This window comes from Lepus europaeus, chromosome X (assembly GCF_033115175.1).
Source record: "Lepus europaeus isolate LE1 chromosome X, mLepTim1.pri, whole genome shotgun sequence".
Lineage (NCBI taxonomy): Eukaryota > Metazoa > Chordata > Mammalia > Lagomorpha > Leporidae > Lepus > Lepus europaeus.
Window position 1 is genome coordinate 68,899,198 of NC_084850.1, and position 17,480 is coordinate 68,916,677.

The 17,480-nt window shown below is 37.5% G+C and overlaps 1 protein-coding gene across 1 annotated transcript in view; it reads left to right on the forward strand.

Moving 5' to 3' along the window:
- LOC133752666 (uncharacterized) overlaps nucleotides 1–17,480 on the forward strand; it is a 381,981-nt gene that overhangs the window by 84,905 nt on the left and 279,596 nt on the right. The window contains exon 6 of the mRNA XM_062183055.1: nucleotides 17,333–17,374. Within this exon, the coding sequence (XP_062039039.1) occupies nucleotides 17,333–17,374 (42 nt within the window). The remainder of the gene's footprint in view (nucleotides 1–17,332; nucleotides 17,375–17,480) is intronic.

Here is a 17,480-nt window from a genome sequence, read left to right on the forward strand (position 1 = left end):
CTAGGCTCTAGTCATGAGTTGCCAAGGCTATGGAATCCTTTTGGGTTCGCTGACTAGTTTGTGTGATCCCTTTGACTCTTAGACCTATCAGTGTGATCAATTGTGAACTGAAATTGATCACTTGGACTCGTGAGATGGCTTTGGTACATGCCACCTTGATGGGATTGTATTGGAATCCCCTGGCACGTTTCTAACTCCACCATTTGGGGCAAGTCCGATTGAGCATGTCCCAAATTGTACATCTCCTCCCTCTCTTTTTCCCACTCTTATATTTAACAGGGATCACTTTTCAGTTAAAATTTAAACACCTAAGAATAATTGTGTGTTAATTACAGAGTTCAAACAATAGTACTAGAACAAAAAAAAATACTATAATGGATAAAGTATAAAGTTTAGCTGGTATACAGGGTATCACTTGGCTTGTATCTTTGGCTTTGATTCTAGGTGAGCTTAGGAGTGCAGTCTCAGAGTGATCTTTTGTGTTAAACAATGTCAACTTTGTCTGCTGAAGTTTGTAGCAATAGAAGTGTGGCTTTGAGATGAATAATGTTTCCTTGGGTGTGTATATTTGGTCCATAGAGAGTAGTATCAGCCTTCCTGGCAAATGTGATAGCCAGGGTCTTTTTTCTTGGTACTGAAGGAGACAGGAGTGGTTGCCTCCTAGTCCTACTACCAAGCCTGAGTGATGCCGGGAGTTGTGGTACAATTGCTTGGCTCTAGGACTGTGTGATATGGATGGCCCCTTCTTCAGGTCCTGCTAGGAGAGTCCAACTGGTGCTGTGGCTTATAATACCAACAGCACTAGACCTAGGACTAGGAGATATAACCTGGAATCTGTTTCCAGTCCTGCAGATTGACTACAAGGTATACAAGAGACTTGAGACTTACTGTGGAGGTATGAGTCCAGAGAGATGGAATGCAGGTGGGTTCTTAACCATATCTATGGGGTAGATTCCAGTGGCACTGAGAAATTTAGAATGCATTGTTACAGTCCTGGTGTTGCAGCATATAGTGGGGTCATTAACCAGATCTTCCAGTGTGAGGGTAGATTTTTTATGGGCTGCCTTTGGTGTTAGTCCCCAGAATAAGGTGAATCCCCTTTGGATACATAGAATGCCTAAGTGTAGCTCTGGGGCTAATGCCCCCAAACTCCCACAGTTGCAGAATGCAGGAGATCTGTCCTTTCCCTTTCATGTTGCCCTGACTCTATGATGTTGATAGAACAGAGGCACACTGCAAGACTTTTTTGCTGCCAAAGTATGGTGCTCTGTGGGAGTTGGGGAGGGTAAGGAATCAAGGCAACTTCCCTGCTCTGAGCCCGACAGTTGCTCAGACCCAGTCAGTTCTCCAGGCTGACTGGTAAAAGTCAGTGGGTAACTATGGAATTCACTCTCAGCTAAAACTGCCAAGTGGTAGGATGCACAGCAATTCCTTCCTATCTTGACATGGTAAGATGGTGGCTAACAGCCAGCAGCTGACTGCACCAGTGGCTGGCTGCCATGGTATCTCTGTATTTTCTCCTCTTGTCCCTTGAATCTTCATTGTTGTTTTGTTTTGTTTCACTTCTTTGTTGAAAATTTCTATCAGTCAGAACCTTGGAAATTTAGTCCTTCCTTTGTTCTTTTCATTTCCCAAAGCAGCTTGAGTTAGTGTGGCTACACCCTGTTCAGTCATCTTGGATCTCCTCTTCCATAAACTTTTTGAAGTGTCCTTGTATTTGCTAGGTAATTTCATGAAATTAGTTTTATTTCCTGGTTTCCATGTTATTAACCTTATAATGAAAGATTCCCAATTAATGATTATTACTTTATGTTATATGATTTTGGTTATGTTTTGAATTCCTTTCAAGAATTTATGTGTTAAAATGTGATCTCCATTGTGAGGTACTAATCTGACTATGGTGTTTAGAGGTAGGTGCTTTAGAAGTTGGTTAGGATTAGATAAAATCTTTAGGGTAGGGGCCGGCGCTGTGGTATAGCAGGTAAAGGCACCAAGTGCAGTGCTGGCATCCCATATAGATGCCAGTTCAAGTCCTGGCTGCTCCACTTCTAATCCAGCTCTCTGCAATGTCCTGGGAAAGCAGTGGAAGATGACCCAAGGCCTTGGGCCCCTGCACCCCTGTGGAAGACCTGGAAGAAGCTCCTGGAGCCTGGCTTCAGATCGGCAGAGCTCTGGCCGTTGCGGCCAGTTAGGGAGTGAACCATCAGATGGAAGACCTCTCTCTTTCTCTCTCTCTGCCTCTCTGTGTAACTCTGAATTTCAACTAGATAAATAAATATTAAAAAAAAAAAACTTTAGGGTAGATCCTCCATGATTGCAATCTAGTGGCTTTATAAGAAGAAATTAAACAAACATATATATATATATGTGTGTGTGTGTGTGTGTATACATATATATAGATAGATAGATAGATAGATAGATAGATACTTCCTACCTCTTGCACATCTTTTTGGTTAAGTAAACTACTCCTACTCCAGGACTATCACAAAGCTAATCAGCTGAACTTCAGAAAAAAATAATAATTTCCATGTTTTGTATATGTCTGACAAAACTGGCAACATCATACAGACAACTGACTTGAAGACAACATCTTTTATATTTCTCTATTTCTGGGCTGAAGAATTTGTTTTCATCTATCTTTTCCCTTTTCAGAATTTTCCTTGGAAAAAAAATACTAGCCTAGCTGGCCATTTCTTTGTAAGGTAGTTAGCAATTTTATTTATTTATTTATTTATTTATTGCCCTTCTTTTTTATTTTTATTTTTTAACTTTTATTTAATGAATATAAATTTCCAGTGTACAGCTTATGGATTACAATGGCTTCCCCCTCCCATAACTTCCCTCCCACCCGCAACCCTCCCCTCTCCCGCTCCCTCTCCCCTTCCATTTGCATCAAGATTCATTTTCAATTCTCTTTATATACAGAAGATCAATTTAGTATAAAGGTTTCAACAGTTTGCACCCACATAGACACACAAAGTGAAACATACTGTTTGAGTACTAGTTATAGCATTAAATCAAAATGTACAGCACATTAAGGACAGAGATCCCACATGAGGAGCAAGTGCACAGTGGCTCCTGTTGTTGACCCAACAAATTGACACTCTAGTTTATGGCGCCAGTAACCACCCTAGGCTGTCGTCATGAGTTGCCAAGGCTATGGAAGCCTTCCAAGTTCCCCGACTCTGATCATATTTAGACAAGGTCATAAAAGACAGGGTGAGGATAGTAACCAATGATCCTAAGAGTGGCATTTACCAGGTTTGAACAATTATACAGCATTAAGTGGGGAAGAGGACCATCAGTACACACAGGTTGGGAGTAGAGCCATTGGTGGTAGAGTAGAGGTTATGATTACAAAGGAATGAGGCCCAAGTACGCTAGACAGGGTCTAGAACAAAGGACAGAGTCATTATTAGAGGAGCTAATTTTAAGTCTTTCTTTGGTCAACTTTTTTTAATGTGAAAAGTTAGGTAAGAATCTTTTTTACTACTTTTATGTTTTTCAGTAATTTATTCTTTGGATGCTATTATAAGTTGAATTGCTTGCTTGATGACCTTAAGATATTTTCCGTTGCTGATACATAAATACAACTGATTTTTGAATGTTGTCATTGTACCTTATAACTTTCCTGAACGTATTTATTAACTGACATAGCTTCTTATGGATTCTTTTGGATTTGCTCCTTATAGGATAATATCAGAATAGTGGTAAATTTTCTTCTTTCTAATGTGACCTTTTATTTTTTTATTCAGTTCTAACTTCTCTGGCTAGAACTTCCAATGAATGTTCAGCAGACAATTCAACATAGCTTAAATAGGTAGAAAAAGTAGAATAGGTGAAAATAGGTGTCATTACCTAACTTCATCTCTGGCTAAGAGCTTTCAGTCTTTCACCATAATTATGCTAGTTGTCAGTCTCTCATGAATGCCATTTGTGTTTTTTTTATAGTTTCTTTTTTTATACTTTTATTTAATAAATATAAATTTCCAAAGTACAACTTGTGATTATAGTGGCTTTTTCCCTCCATACCCTCCCTCCCACCTGCAACCATCCCATCTCCCACTCCCTCTCCCATCCCATTCACATCAAAATTCCTTTTCAATTATCTTTATATACAGAAGATCAATTTAGAGAATATTAAGTAAAGATTTCAGCAGTTTGCACCCACACAGAAACACAAAGTATAAAGTACTGTTTGAGTATTAGTTATACCGTTAATTCACATAGTACAACACATTAAGGTCAGAGATCCTACATGGGGAGTAAGTGCACAGTGACTCCTGTTGTTGATTTAACAAGTGACACTCTTATTTATGACGTCAGTAATCACCTGAGGCTCTTGTCATGAGCTACCAAGGCTATGGAAGCCTCTTGAGTTCGCCAACTCCAAGCTTATTTAGACAAGGCCATAGTCAGTGGAAGTTCTCTCCTCTCTTCAGAGAAAGGTACTTCCTTCTTTGATGGCCTGTTCTTTCCACTGAGATCTCACTCACAGAGATCTTTAATTTAGATCATTTTTTTTTGCCACAGTGTCTTGGCTTTCCATGCCTGAAATACTCTCATGAGTGCCATTTGTTATACTGGAGGTATTTCCATCTCTACTTATTTTTCTAAACTTTTTTTTTAATCACAAAATAGTGTTTGGTTATTCCAATATTTTTTTTCTGCATCAATTAATGCAATCATGTGTTTTTATATCCCTTTACAGTGTTAGTGTAGTATATTAAGTTGATGTACTGGGATAAAACCTAAATAGCTGTGATATATAATTCTTTTAGTATGCTATTACATTCTGTTTGCTACTATTTATTGAGGAGTTTTGTATCTATATTCATGAATAATATTAGTCTATAGTTTCCTTGTTTTAGATGTGTTTATCTGTTTTTGATATTGGGATAATGCTGGAAATATTACATCTTGTTTAATTTTGGGGAAGCATTTAATAAGCAATGATGCCAATTCTTTTAAGTTTGATATAATTTACAATAGAAGTTCTCTGGACCTGGACTTTTCTTTGTTGTAAAGCTTTTGATTACTAATTCAATCTCTTTCCTAATTATATGACTGTTGAGACATTTTCTTTCTTGAGTTTAGATAATTTATGTTTCTAGAAACTACTCCCTTTTATTTAACTTACCTAATTTTTGGTGTACAGTTTTTCATAGTATTCTCTTATTATTCTTTCATTTTTCTTCCTATAAGTTTGATAGTAATGTTCTCACTTTTATTTCTGACTTTAGTTATTAGTGTCTTCTTTCTGCTTTTCTTTTTGAATCTAGTTAAATGCTTGTCAGTTTTGTTGATCTTTTAAAATAATTAACTTTTAGTTTTATTGACTTCCTTTACTGCTTTTCTATTCTCTAATTTATTTACATCCACTCCAATCTTAATTATTTTCTTCGTTCTGATATCACTTGAATTAGTTTACCCTTTCTCTAATTTCTTAGTAGCTAACATTGATTTAAAATTTTCTTCTTTTTTTAATGTCATTTGATGCTATAAATATTTATCTCAGCACTGTTTTACTATATCCCACAAGTCTAGGCATCTGGTGTTTTCATTTTTGTCTTTACGCTATTTTATAAATTTCGTTATTATTCTTCCTTTGACCCATTCATTAAGTGTGTGTTAGTTTGTACATATTGGTGAATTTTCCAGTTTTATTTCCTTTTTTCATTGATAGTTTAATTCTGGTTGTGGCTATACTTTGTATGACTTTAGATTTTTTTTTAATTTGTTAAGATGTGTTTTGTGGTATAGTGTATGATCTTTCTGAAAAAAATGTTCTGTGTACACTTGAGAAGAATTTGTGTTCAACTGTGGCTGAGTGGAGTGTTCTCTGTATATTTGTTAGACATACTTGGTTTATAGTATTTTCTGTGTACTCTGTTTTTATTGATATTCTATCTGCATGTTGCATCCATTATTAAAAGAAGGATATTGAGGCCGGCACCACGGCTCACTAGGCTAATCCTCTGCCTGTGGCGCCGGCACCCCAGATTCTGTCCCAGTTGCTCCTCTTCCAGTCCAGCTTCTGCTGTGGCCCGGGAAGGCAGTGGAGGATGGCCCAGGTGCTTGGACCCTGCACCCACATGGGAGTCCAGGAGGAAGCACCTGGCTCCTGGCTTCAGATTGGCACAGCGTGCCAGCCATGGCAGCCATTTGGGGGGGTAAACCAATGGAAAAGGAAGACCTTTTTCTCTGTCTCTCCCTCTCTCACTGTCTAACTCTGCCTGTCAAAAAAAATTTAAAAAATGTAGGATATTGAACTCTCAGTTATTATAGTACTGTCTATTTCTCCCTTTAATTATATCAATTTTTGCTTTGTATATTTGGGGGTTGTACTGATTGGCACATATATGTTATAATGATTATAATTTCATCTATCTCTTTCTATCACTATCTATATCATCTTCCTTTATCTCTTGAAACAGCTTTGATTTACAGTTTATTTTGACTCATAGCCATACCATATCTCTTTTGATTGCTATGTGCAAGGAATATATTTTTATATCTTCATTTTAAACCTGTTTGTGTCTTTAAATATAAAGAAGTCTTTATTCTTTCTGTAATATTGTCATTTGCAGCTGTAAATATCTCTCTGGGCACTATCTTTACTAGATCTCATAAATTTTAACACTTTATGTTTTCATTTTTATTTGTCTCTGTATTTTATAATTTTTCAAGTGATTCTTCCTTTGACCTATTGTAGAGAGTATACAGTTGAATAATACTTCTTCTCTCCATTCTGCTAATCTCTGCAGCTTGGTTGTAGTATGTAATTCAATTACACTTAAAAGAATTAATAAACTTGAAGGACTTTTGCCAGTTTACATTTGTTTACTGTATATCTTACAATTTTTTCTCTCATTTTATCCACTTCAAATTTCTTTTATGTTTAGTTCATTTTTATGATTTATTGACTTATTTATTTGAATGGCAATTTGAATGGCAGAATTACAGAGAGAAAGAGAGAGAGGGGGACAGAGAGAGATATCTTCCATCTGCTGGTTGACTCCCCAGATGGCCGCAGAGACAGGCTGAGCCAGGCTGAAGCCAGGATCCAGGAGCTTCTTCCGGGTCTTTTGTGACAGTGCAAATGCCCATGTACCTGGGCCATCTTCCGCTGTTTTCCCAGGTGCATTAGCAGGGAGATGAATCAGAAGTGGAGCATCCAGGACTCGAATTCTCCCCCATATGGAATGCTGGCACCATTATCCACTACACCACAGTGCTAGCCCTGTTTAATTCATTTTTTTATAGTGGCATGTTTTGATTTCCTTCTCATTTCCCATAGTGTATATTATTTTTTTAAAAAAATGATCTATTTATTTACTTGAAATTCAGAGTTATGAAGAAAGATCTTTCATCCACTGGTTCACTTCCCAAGTGGCCACAGTTGCCAAGACTGAGTCAAACTCAAACCAGGAGCCAGGAACTTCATCTGGGTCTCCCACATAGGAGGCAGGGGCCCAATCACTTGGGCCATCTTCCTCTGCTTATTCCAGGCCATTAGCAGGTTCATAAATGGAGCAGCCTGGACATGAACTGGCACCTATTTGAGATGCTGGCATCACAGGTGGCAGCTTTATCTGCTACACCACAATGCCAACCTCATTTAGTGTATATTCTACAAACATTTGATTTGTGGTTATCACAAGGATTATATACTACATCATGGAATTACAACAATCTATTTTGAATTGATACCAATATAATTTCAATTACATATACTTTATTTTACATACTCAAACTCCTTTTAAGTTTTGATGTCACAAGTGACATATTTATACTTTATACATCTAGTAACTTACATTTTAAATAGATTTTAATCACTATTATACATTTGTCTTTTAAGTATTGTAGAAAATATAAAATGGAGTTATAAATTAAAATAATATCACCTCTTACTTTTGTCTGTATATTTATCTTTACTGAAGAGCATTATTTCTTTATATGGTTTTTAGTTCATCATTTAATTTCTACCTGAGGGAACACCTTCAGTATTTCTTACAGGACAGTTCTAGTGTCTAAGGAACTTCTTTAGCTTGTTTTTATCTAGGCATGCTTACCTACTCCCTCATTTTAGAAGGACAGCATTACCAGCTACAGAATATTTAGTTGACAGTTCTTTTTTTTCCCAACAATTTAAATATGCCATTCCATTGCCTTCAAGTCTCCATTAATTGTCATGATAATGTAATTATCATACTGTACTCATATATACATACAAATATTATGTTCAATTTAAAATTAAATAATAGTCCACACCCATCTCAAGCCTCTAAGGCTCCACTAAAAGCAGACAGTCCACTTAATCTAGAGTCATAGTATAACAAGAAAAAAAAAAAACACCACAGTGAAGAAACCAAATATCTCCAACATGCCATACAACAAACGCAAAAACCGAGGTAACAAGAACAAGGAAGACACTATGACGCCCCCAAATGAAAAAGACACCCCAACTCAAGATTATGAAGATGAGGTGATCGAAGAAATGCAAGAAGCGGATCTCAAAATATTGATAAGAACATTAAGAAGTTCTCAGAAACAAATTCTTGAACTACAGAAATCCTTAAAGGACAAGATAGAAAATCTCTCTCGTGAAAGTGAAATATTAAGGAGGAATCAAAATGAAATGAAACAACTAGTGGAACAAGAAATGGTGATTGTGACGAGAAATCATAATGAAATGAAGAATTCAATAGATCAAATGACAAACACATTAGAGAGCCTTAAAAACAGAATGGGCGAAGCAGAAGAGAGAATATCAGACGTAGAAGACAGAGAACAGGAAAGGAAACAGGCAAACCAAAGAAAAGAAGAAGAAATTAGAAATCTAAAAAATATTGTCGGGAATCTACAGGATACTATTAAAAAATCTAACATTCGGGTTCTAGGAGTTCCTGAAGGCATGGAGAGGGAGAAAGGATTAGAAGGCATTTTCAGTGAGATACTAGCAGAAAATTTCCCAGGTTTGGAGAAGGACAGAGGCATCTTAGTACAGGAAGCTTATAGAACCCCTAATAAACATGACCAAAAGAGATCCTCACCACGACACGTCATAATCAAACTCACCACAGTGAAACATAAAGAAAAGATTCTAAAAGGTGCAAGAGAGAAACGTCAGATTACTCTCAGAGGATCTCCAATTAGACTCACAGCAGACTTCTCATCAGACACCCTACAAGCTAGAAGGGAATGGCGAGACATAGCCCAGGTACTAAGAGAGAAAAACTGCCAGCCCAGAATATTATATCCTGCAAAGCTCTCATTTGTGAATGAAGGTGAAATTAAGACTTTTCATAGCAAACAGAAACTGAAAGAATATGTTGCCACTCATCCTGCCCTGGAAAAGATGCTTAAAGATGTGTTACACACAGAAACACAGACACATGGTCACCAATATGAAAGAAGGTAAAGGAAGGAAACCTCACAGCAAAAGATCACAGGAAGCTCAATTTCTCTTTGACATAGAATTAAACTCTGATGCACTGTTAGAGCAATGTGTTAAAGTAATCTATTATGTTCTCTTGATGTCTGTTAAATTCTAATTGTTCAAAAACAGCTGAATTTTTATTAAGAGCTATGGGTTATTTAACTATGTGCTTATTTTCAAAGACTTGAATAATCACCTTGTAACAATGATCAAATTTGGACTATGTTATGTCATGATTTTAAGGAATCTTAGTTCAACCAGATGTTTTGGATTTTGATATTGGTCTATTATGCTATGTTATATGTGCGTACATATTGTATGTCCACTGGGAAATTTTATTAAGTTTTATTTTAAATGGCTTTTAGATAAGATTGTCCATAAATTTAAGCTGCTAAAATCAATCAAAGATACATTTTAATTTGTGGGACCTGAATCTGTGTATCATGTTTTAAACTTGTTGGTAGAAAGAAACTAAAAACATTTTAATGGTTGTGCTTAAATTTACTGGTTAAACAAACTACACCATCTTAGATATTTAAGAGGTGTTTTCAAATACATGATTCTTAAAATTTATAGAAGGCATTGGACCTTCTGGTAAATGTTTTATTAAGTGCTTATCTAAGGGTTGAAACGGTTTGCTAAGTATTCATGTAATATTGCTATTTTCAGCAAGTGATCTAGGACTTGCTCCCTCATTTCTCTATTCTAAGCCCAACTTGTTCTTTCATTTCTCTATTCTCTTCAAGATAGGGAATTAATTCTATTATGAAGGAATCTGTAGGACGCACAATTTAATCTTTAGACCTTATAAGAGATGGCTAACATTTTTCTGTAATAGCATAGCCAAAATAAGAGCTTAAATAATAATCTCATAGCTAGATTCACATCGCCATCAGCGAAGTATACAGTAAGTAGAAAAAAAAAAAAACCTCCCTTTTAGACCAAAGGGAAAGAAAGTTTTAAAGTGAGAATATAATTTTCCTCATGGGCATTGTCTACCTTAGAAAAACTACTACAGAACATGCCTGTGACTATAGACTTGTAGTTCAGGCCACCGAAGATTAGAGATGGGACATGGGCACTCCCTTGACTTGCATCCTCTGGTCTGCTTTAACACAAACCAGGAGGAAAAGAAAGCTAGGCATCAGAAGCAATGGGTGGCAGGCCTATTAATGGCTGATCTGTACGGTGATCTGCCCTCAAGGAGACCCAACAGGCCAGTCCACTGCAGTGGCTTTCAATGTGGTAAGTCTGGGCTTCAGCAGAAGTCAGCTTGTGAAGAGCCCTGGCAGCTCTGCCAAGAGTTGGGTCACTGGAAATGGACCTGCCCTGGACTCGAAGGATGCCCAGGTCAGAGCCACAGATCTTATTGGCTCTAAGCTGAAAAGCCCTTCACTCAGCCCAACTTCCAAAGTGACCACTGCAGCTGAGGGGATGGTCAAGTAGGGTCAGCAACATTGCAGGCAGAACTGTAAATTTCTTGTTAGAGATGCCCCCTGCCTTTACCTGGCCAGCTCTCCTCCCAGGCCAGCCAAGTAATGAAAGTCAACAGAGTGCCTTCCCCTAGGAGGTTCACACCTCCCTTAGGATATACCCCATGTGAAGAGATAGATAGGTCTGGGCCTCTTAACTTACAAGGCCTAAAGCCCACCAGATTATTATCAAGCCCCTTCTATCAGGTTCTATTTGCCTCTCAATCAGAAAACTTAATTGTAGCTTAGACAACACCTTTCTTAGCTCCTCTAATAATGACTCTGTCCTTTGTTCTAGACCCTGTCTAGTACACTTGGGCCTCATTCCTTTGTAATCATAACCTCTACTCTACCACCAATGGCTCTACTCCCAACCTATGTGTACTGATGGTCCTCTTCCCCACTTAATGCTGTATAATTGTTCAGACCTGGTAAATGCCACTCTTAGGATCATTGGTTACTATCCTCACCCTGTCTTTTATGACCTTGTCTAAATATGATCAGAGTCGGGGAACTTGGAAGGCTTCCATAGCCTTGGCAACTCATGACGACAGCCTAGGGTGGTTACTGGTGCCATAAACTAGAGTGTCAATTTGTTGGGTCAACAACAGGAGCCACTGTGCGCTTGCTCCTGATGTGGGATCTCTGTCCTTAATGTACTGTACATTTTGATTTAATGCTATAACTAGTACTCAAACAGTATGTTTCACTTTGTGTTTCTATGTGGGTGCAAACTGTTGACATCTTTACTTAATATATACTAAATTGATCTTCTTTATATAAAGAGAATTGAAAATTAATTTTAATGTGAATGGAAGGGGAGAGGGAGCGGGAGAGGGGAGGGTTGCGGGTGGGAGGGAAATTATGGGAAGGGGAAGCCATTGTAATCCATAAGCTGTATACTGGAAATTTATATTCATTAAATAAAAGTTAAAAAAAATAAAATAAAAAAAATAAAATTAAATTAAATAATAAAAATAGACCTAGTATAAAGGAATGAAAGTTCCTAGAAAAGATAAATATAATATGTAAATTATAAATGAATACTGAATATTTAAAACAGAGCTATAAGGGCTGGCGTCGTGGCATAGCAGATTAAGCCACCACCTGTAGTGCTAGCATCCCATATGGGTGCTGGTTCAAGTCCCAGCTGCTCCACTCCTGACCCAGTTCCCTGCTAATGGCCCAAGTCCTTTGGCCCCTGCACCCACGTGGGAGACCTGGAAGAAGCTCCTAGCTCCTGGCTTCAGACCGACCAAGCCCTGGCTGTTGCAGCCATTTAGGGAATGAACCAGTGGATGGAAGACTTTCTCTGTGCCTCGGCCTCTCCCTATCTATAACACTGCCTTTCAAATAAATAAATATTTTAAAAGCTATATTAATCTCTTAGAAACTGTATAGCATTCATAAAATCAAAAATATGACAACAATGATTCAGTTTTTTTGTAAAATTCAAAGGATTGTTTAGAAGTGGTAAAGTTACCAATGTAACATGAACTGTAATAAATCAGACACATTATAATTTTTAGTATGATAGTTAACTCTTTAATCTCAAGAGCTATTTAATCTCTTTTTAAAAAAGATTTATTTATTTTTTTGAAAGGTAGAGTTACAGAGAGGCAGAAGCAGAGAAAGAGAGAGAGGTCTTCTATCTGCTGGTTCTACCCCCCAGATGGCCACAAAGGTTGGAGCTGTTCCGATCTGAAGCCAGGAGCCAGGAGCCAGAAGCCAGGAGCCTTCTCCAGGTCTCCCATGCAGGTGCAGGGACCAAGGACTTGGACCATCCTGTACTGCCCTCCCAATCCATAGCAGAGAGCTGGATCAAAAGTGGAGCAGCCAGGACACAAAGCTGCATTCATATGGAATGCCAGTACTGCAGGCTATGGTTTTACCTACCTCAGCACAGCTCTGGCCTCCTGTTTAATCTCTTAAAAATTATATTTCACCCCAAAGAGCCTTTGTTTATGTGGGTTAAATCTATTGATAGCTTCCATATTACACAATAAACCTAATAAAATTTATTTATTTTATTTATTTGAAGGACAGAGTTACAGAGGGGTGAACAGAGAGAGGACTTCCATCCACTGGTTCACTCCCCAAATGGTCACAATGGCTTGAGCTGGGCCAATCCGAAGCCAGGCGCTTGGAGCTTCTTCCAGGTTTCCTTTGCGGGTACAGAGTTCCAAGGACTTCAGCCATCCTCTACTACTTTTTCAGGCCATATTAGAGAGCTGGATCAGAAGTGAAGCAACCGAGACTCAACTGGTGCCCATACGGCATGCCAGCACTGTAGATGGCAGCTTTATGCTCTACACTGCTGTGCCAGACCCAAAAGCTTAACACTCTTAAAAGATGAATATTTTAATGCAGCATTAAAATGGATCTAAATGATTTTTATTAGTTTTATCCTTGAATTATAAGGACTCAGAATAGGGGCCAGTTTTGTGCAAATGGGTTAAGCTACAACCTACATTGCTGGCATCCCTTTTGAGCACAAGTTGAAGTCCCAGCTGCTCCACTTCCAATCCAGCTCTCTGCTAATGAGCCTGGGAATCAGCAAAAGATGTCTCAAGTACTTAGACTCCTCCCACCCACATTGGAGACCTGGTTGGAGTTCCAGGTTCCTGGATTTAGCCTGGCCCAGTCCTGGATGTTGTAGCCATTTGGGGAGTGAACCAACAGATGGTAGATTTCTCAAACTTCTCCTCACTCCCTCTGCCTCTCCCTCTCCCTCGCAATCTCTCTCTGCTTCTCTCTCTCTCCCTCCCTCTTTCCTTCTTCCCCTCCCTCATTCCCTCTCTCACTATCTATAATTCTGATTTTCAAATAAGTAAATAAAAATCTTTTTTATAAAAGAACACAGAAGTATTGAACCTAGAAGGGTAGAAGATATATTGTATAAAACTGAAATTATGTGATATTCATCAAAACTGGGTGATTCTTACAGATAATATGGTAAGTTAAAGAAGCTAGAGATGAAATAATACATACTGTATATTTTCAATGATGTGAAGTTCAAAACAGAAAAAAATAATTAGGAGATAATTTAGAATGATGGTGATCAGAGCCAGCATTGTTTTGCAGTGGGTTAACCTTGAGCCTGTGATGTCAGCATCCCATAGGAGCACTAGTGAGTCCCAGGAACTCTCCTTCACCCAGCTCCTGTAATGTTCCTGGGAAGGCAGCAAATGATTTGCCAAATACTTGGACCCCTGCCACCCATGTGGGAAAAATGTAGGATGGAGTTCCTCTCTCCTGGCTTTGGTTTGGTCCAGCTGTAAACCACACAGCCATTTAAGGGGCGAACCAATGAATGGAAGGTATCTTTTTCTCTGTCTCTACCTCTCTGTCACTGCCTTTAAAATAAATCAGATAAATATTAATTGAAAAAAGAATATTGGTTATCACTTGGAGTATAGACTGGGAAGGAGGAAGAGGGAACTTAATGTGGTGCTGGAAAGATTTTATATTTTTACATCTAATGTGATCATAGGAGGTATCTCTTTATGTAAATACATTACCAAGTTGGATACTTATGATTAGTGCATTTGTAACTTTTTTTGAGAGAGAGAGGAAGACATTGCTCCCGTCTACCGGTTCACTCCTCAAATGCATGCAGTGACGGGGACTGGGCTGGGCCAAAGCCAGGAACTGGAAACTCCATCTAAATTCCCTACCTGAACACTTGAGCAAACACCTGCCACTTTTCACTGTCTGCCTTAGCAGAGAGCTGTTGTCAGGAACCAGATTTAGAAAACAAATTCAGAAATGGCATCACACAAACCCCATACCTAGTTATCTTACACATGCCATACTAGCATTCCCTACTTTCCTTCCCTTCCTAAAACTCTGCACCTTTCTAGTAATATCCATTGCAGCGTATTCATTCAACATGATTATTTTGTGCCTTTATTTTTAAACATGCATGGGGACTAATGGAACCAGGAAAGAGGTTAGAGGGTGAGCATTATTATGCTCTGACAGTTTGAATGTCTTGTGGTTGCCCCTGTTTATCTTATACTTCCTATTTTCAATGGAAGTAAGATAGTCTTTAATTAGAAAATGAAAACTAATCTGAACAGTAAGTTCAAGCTATTGTTTCAGGTCTATTGCTTCATTATTAATAAATGCATATATAAAACTACTAGTAACCACGTAGTATTGGACATTTTCACTCATGCATTAGAATATTAATACTCTTAAAATCGGAGTTGAAAGTGCTATTATTCGCTTGCACTTTCAACCAAACCCAGTTTTAATAAACATGCAAAGAAACCCCATGAGAGGAATTATGAGAAATAACAAGGATACATGCAAAGTACCAACGGACATTTTGAATTGAAATAATTGCTTAGGAATTCAAGCAGGTGTTCCACATCTACCACAATGCTACTTCAGAACAGAGGTACAAGTCACACACCAAAAAAGGTTAAAATTAGGACCACTGTTGAGATAAAAGGCTCATATGCAAATCATGGCCATTCTGGGCAAATACTAATGTAAAAACTGGGAAATGAAAAAACTAAGAGATGTACAGTCTTAGGAAAGAGTATGTTTTCTTGGCCTTTCATTGACAGCTAAGTTACAGGTGGTCTGGTGGGGTGGTGAAGGTGCCTTGGGCAGAATGGTTTCTTGTCTGATTTGAGGAAGGGCTGATGAAGAGCAGAGCCAATACAATGTAAACGCAAATATCAGTGCCCTGAAATTTAGCATAGCCCTCTGCTTTTTAAAATGTTGGTCAGGGGATCCTTCCAAATGTGGTAGAATAGCCAAGCAATGTTCTAAATGAACTAGAAGCAATTTGCTTGCACCAGCAGCACCATGAGAATGTAAACTCCTGAAGGCCAGGGGTCTCTTCATATTTTGCATATCATAGGTACATAAAAAGTAAACATGAGACCACAACTCTCAAAAAAGTAATTACAAAGGCATATTAAAATAATTATCAGAAAACCAAATATCACAGATTTTTCCAGGGATCCATACTCCTAAACCTTTGAAGTCAGCATGGGTACTTTAAGGTTAGTAACTATTTACAGGTTTTGTCTCCCTTGGTGACGGAATGGAATGCCATTGATTAAAATATATTCTCCCACAGGTTAAAAAAAAAGCTATTCTGGCAATACGTTGTAATCAGTAGTTTGGGAACACACCTTAAAGCCACACATCTCTTGAATATTAGCATGTCCTTCATAATATAGTTTATTTACTGTCCAATTACAGGGGTTGTTCACTATGCTTGCTTCTTCTGCACATTCTTCATTGCACCACTAGTAAATGCTAAAAGAATTTCATTAAGTATGTTTGAAGTATTACAAAGGCAGCTTGCTTTATAATCTATGCATCTTTGGGATTTCTGAAGAAATTTTATTCGTTGATGTAAAAAATAATTGTCAGAGTTGGAAACTCTGCACCTGTGTGTGTGTATATACTTCTTAGCAATAAAGCAGCATGAGCTGAGAATGCACTGAAACTTCAAAAAAAAAAAAAAGAAAACAAATTCAGGTACTTTGATAAGGGATGTAGGCATCTTAATCACTAGGCTAAGTGAAAAGAAGCTATAGTGAGTAGGAAAATCATTGAAATGTTATTTATCATTATTAGCTTTAACAGTTAAAGAGAATAATTTGACAGTTTGAAGGAAAGATGGAACTAAAATTTTGGACAGTAATAATACAAAAGTTGGAAGAGAGGAGATTGGGGAGAGTAAAAAGGGTTTTAAGGTAACTATATTAATAAGAGGATATAGGTATTGATTAGCCATATTCAGTTTTTTATGCATGTAGAAAATTTTGGATTAAAGGAAATAAATCAAATGTGCAATAGTTTGACGAACAGGGGAGAAAAGAAGAAAATTAAGAGAAGGTGATTTAATAGATGTGTAAAAGGGGGCTTTGGAGATAAAGAAATAAACATGATACATATAAGAACTAAAATAAGAGGATATAATAAGTTCACATATACCAGAATCACACAAAATGCAAATAGATAAAAGCTATTTGTTAAAAGACAAGGATTTGAGATGTTGAAATCTTTACCTAATATATACTAAACTGATCTTCTGTATACAAAGAGAATTGAAAATGAATCTTTACATGAATGGAAGGGGAAAGGGAGCGGGAAAGGGGAGGGTTTCGGGCGGGAGGGAAGCTATGGGCGGGGGGAAGCCATTGTAACCCATAAGCTATACTTTGGAAATTTATATTCATTAAATAAAAGTTTAATAAAAAAAAAAAGACAAGGATTTGGTTTGGCTGTTCCCTCAGATTCTGAAAAATGCTTTTTTGTAACTTGGAAATGTACATATTATTGTAACACATTTGCATTAATATTTAAAGTTTATGTTTGTGACCTTGAATAAGAAATGCAGAAGTTATGTCAATAATTAGCCACTAATTGTCTTTTCATTTTTTTATAGTCTGATCTCAGCCATGAAATGGAATCTGATATAATAGATGTGGTGAGTGACATTCTAAGATTTTGTTTCATAAAATAAAATGTCTTATGTACTACATTCTTTTTGACACTAGAATAACATCTCCTTTATCACTCTGCATAAAAATAAA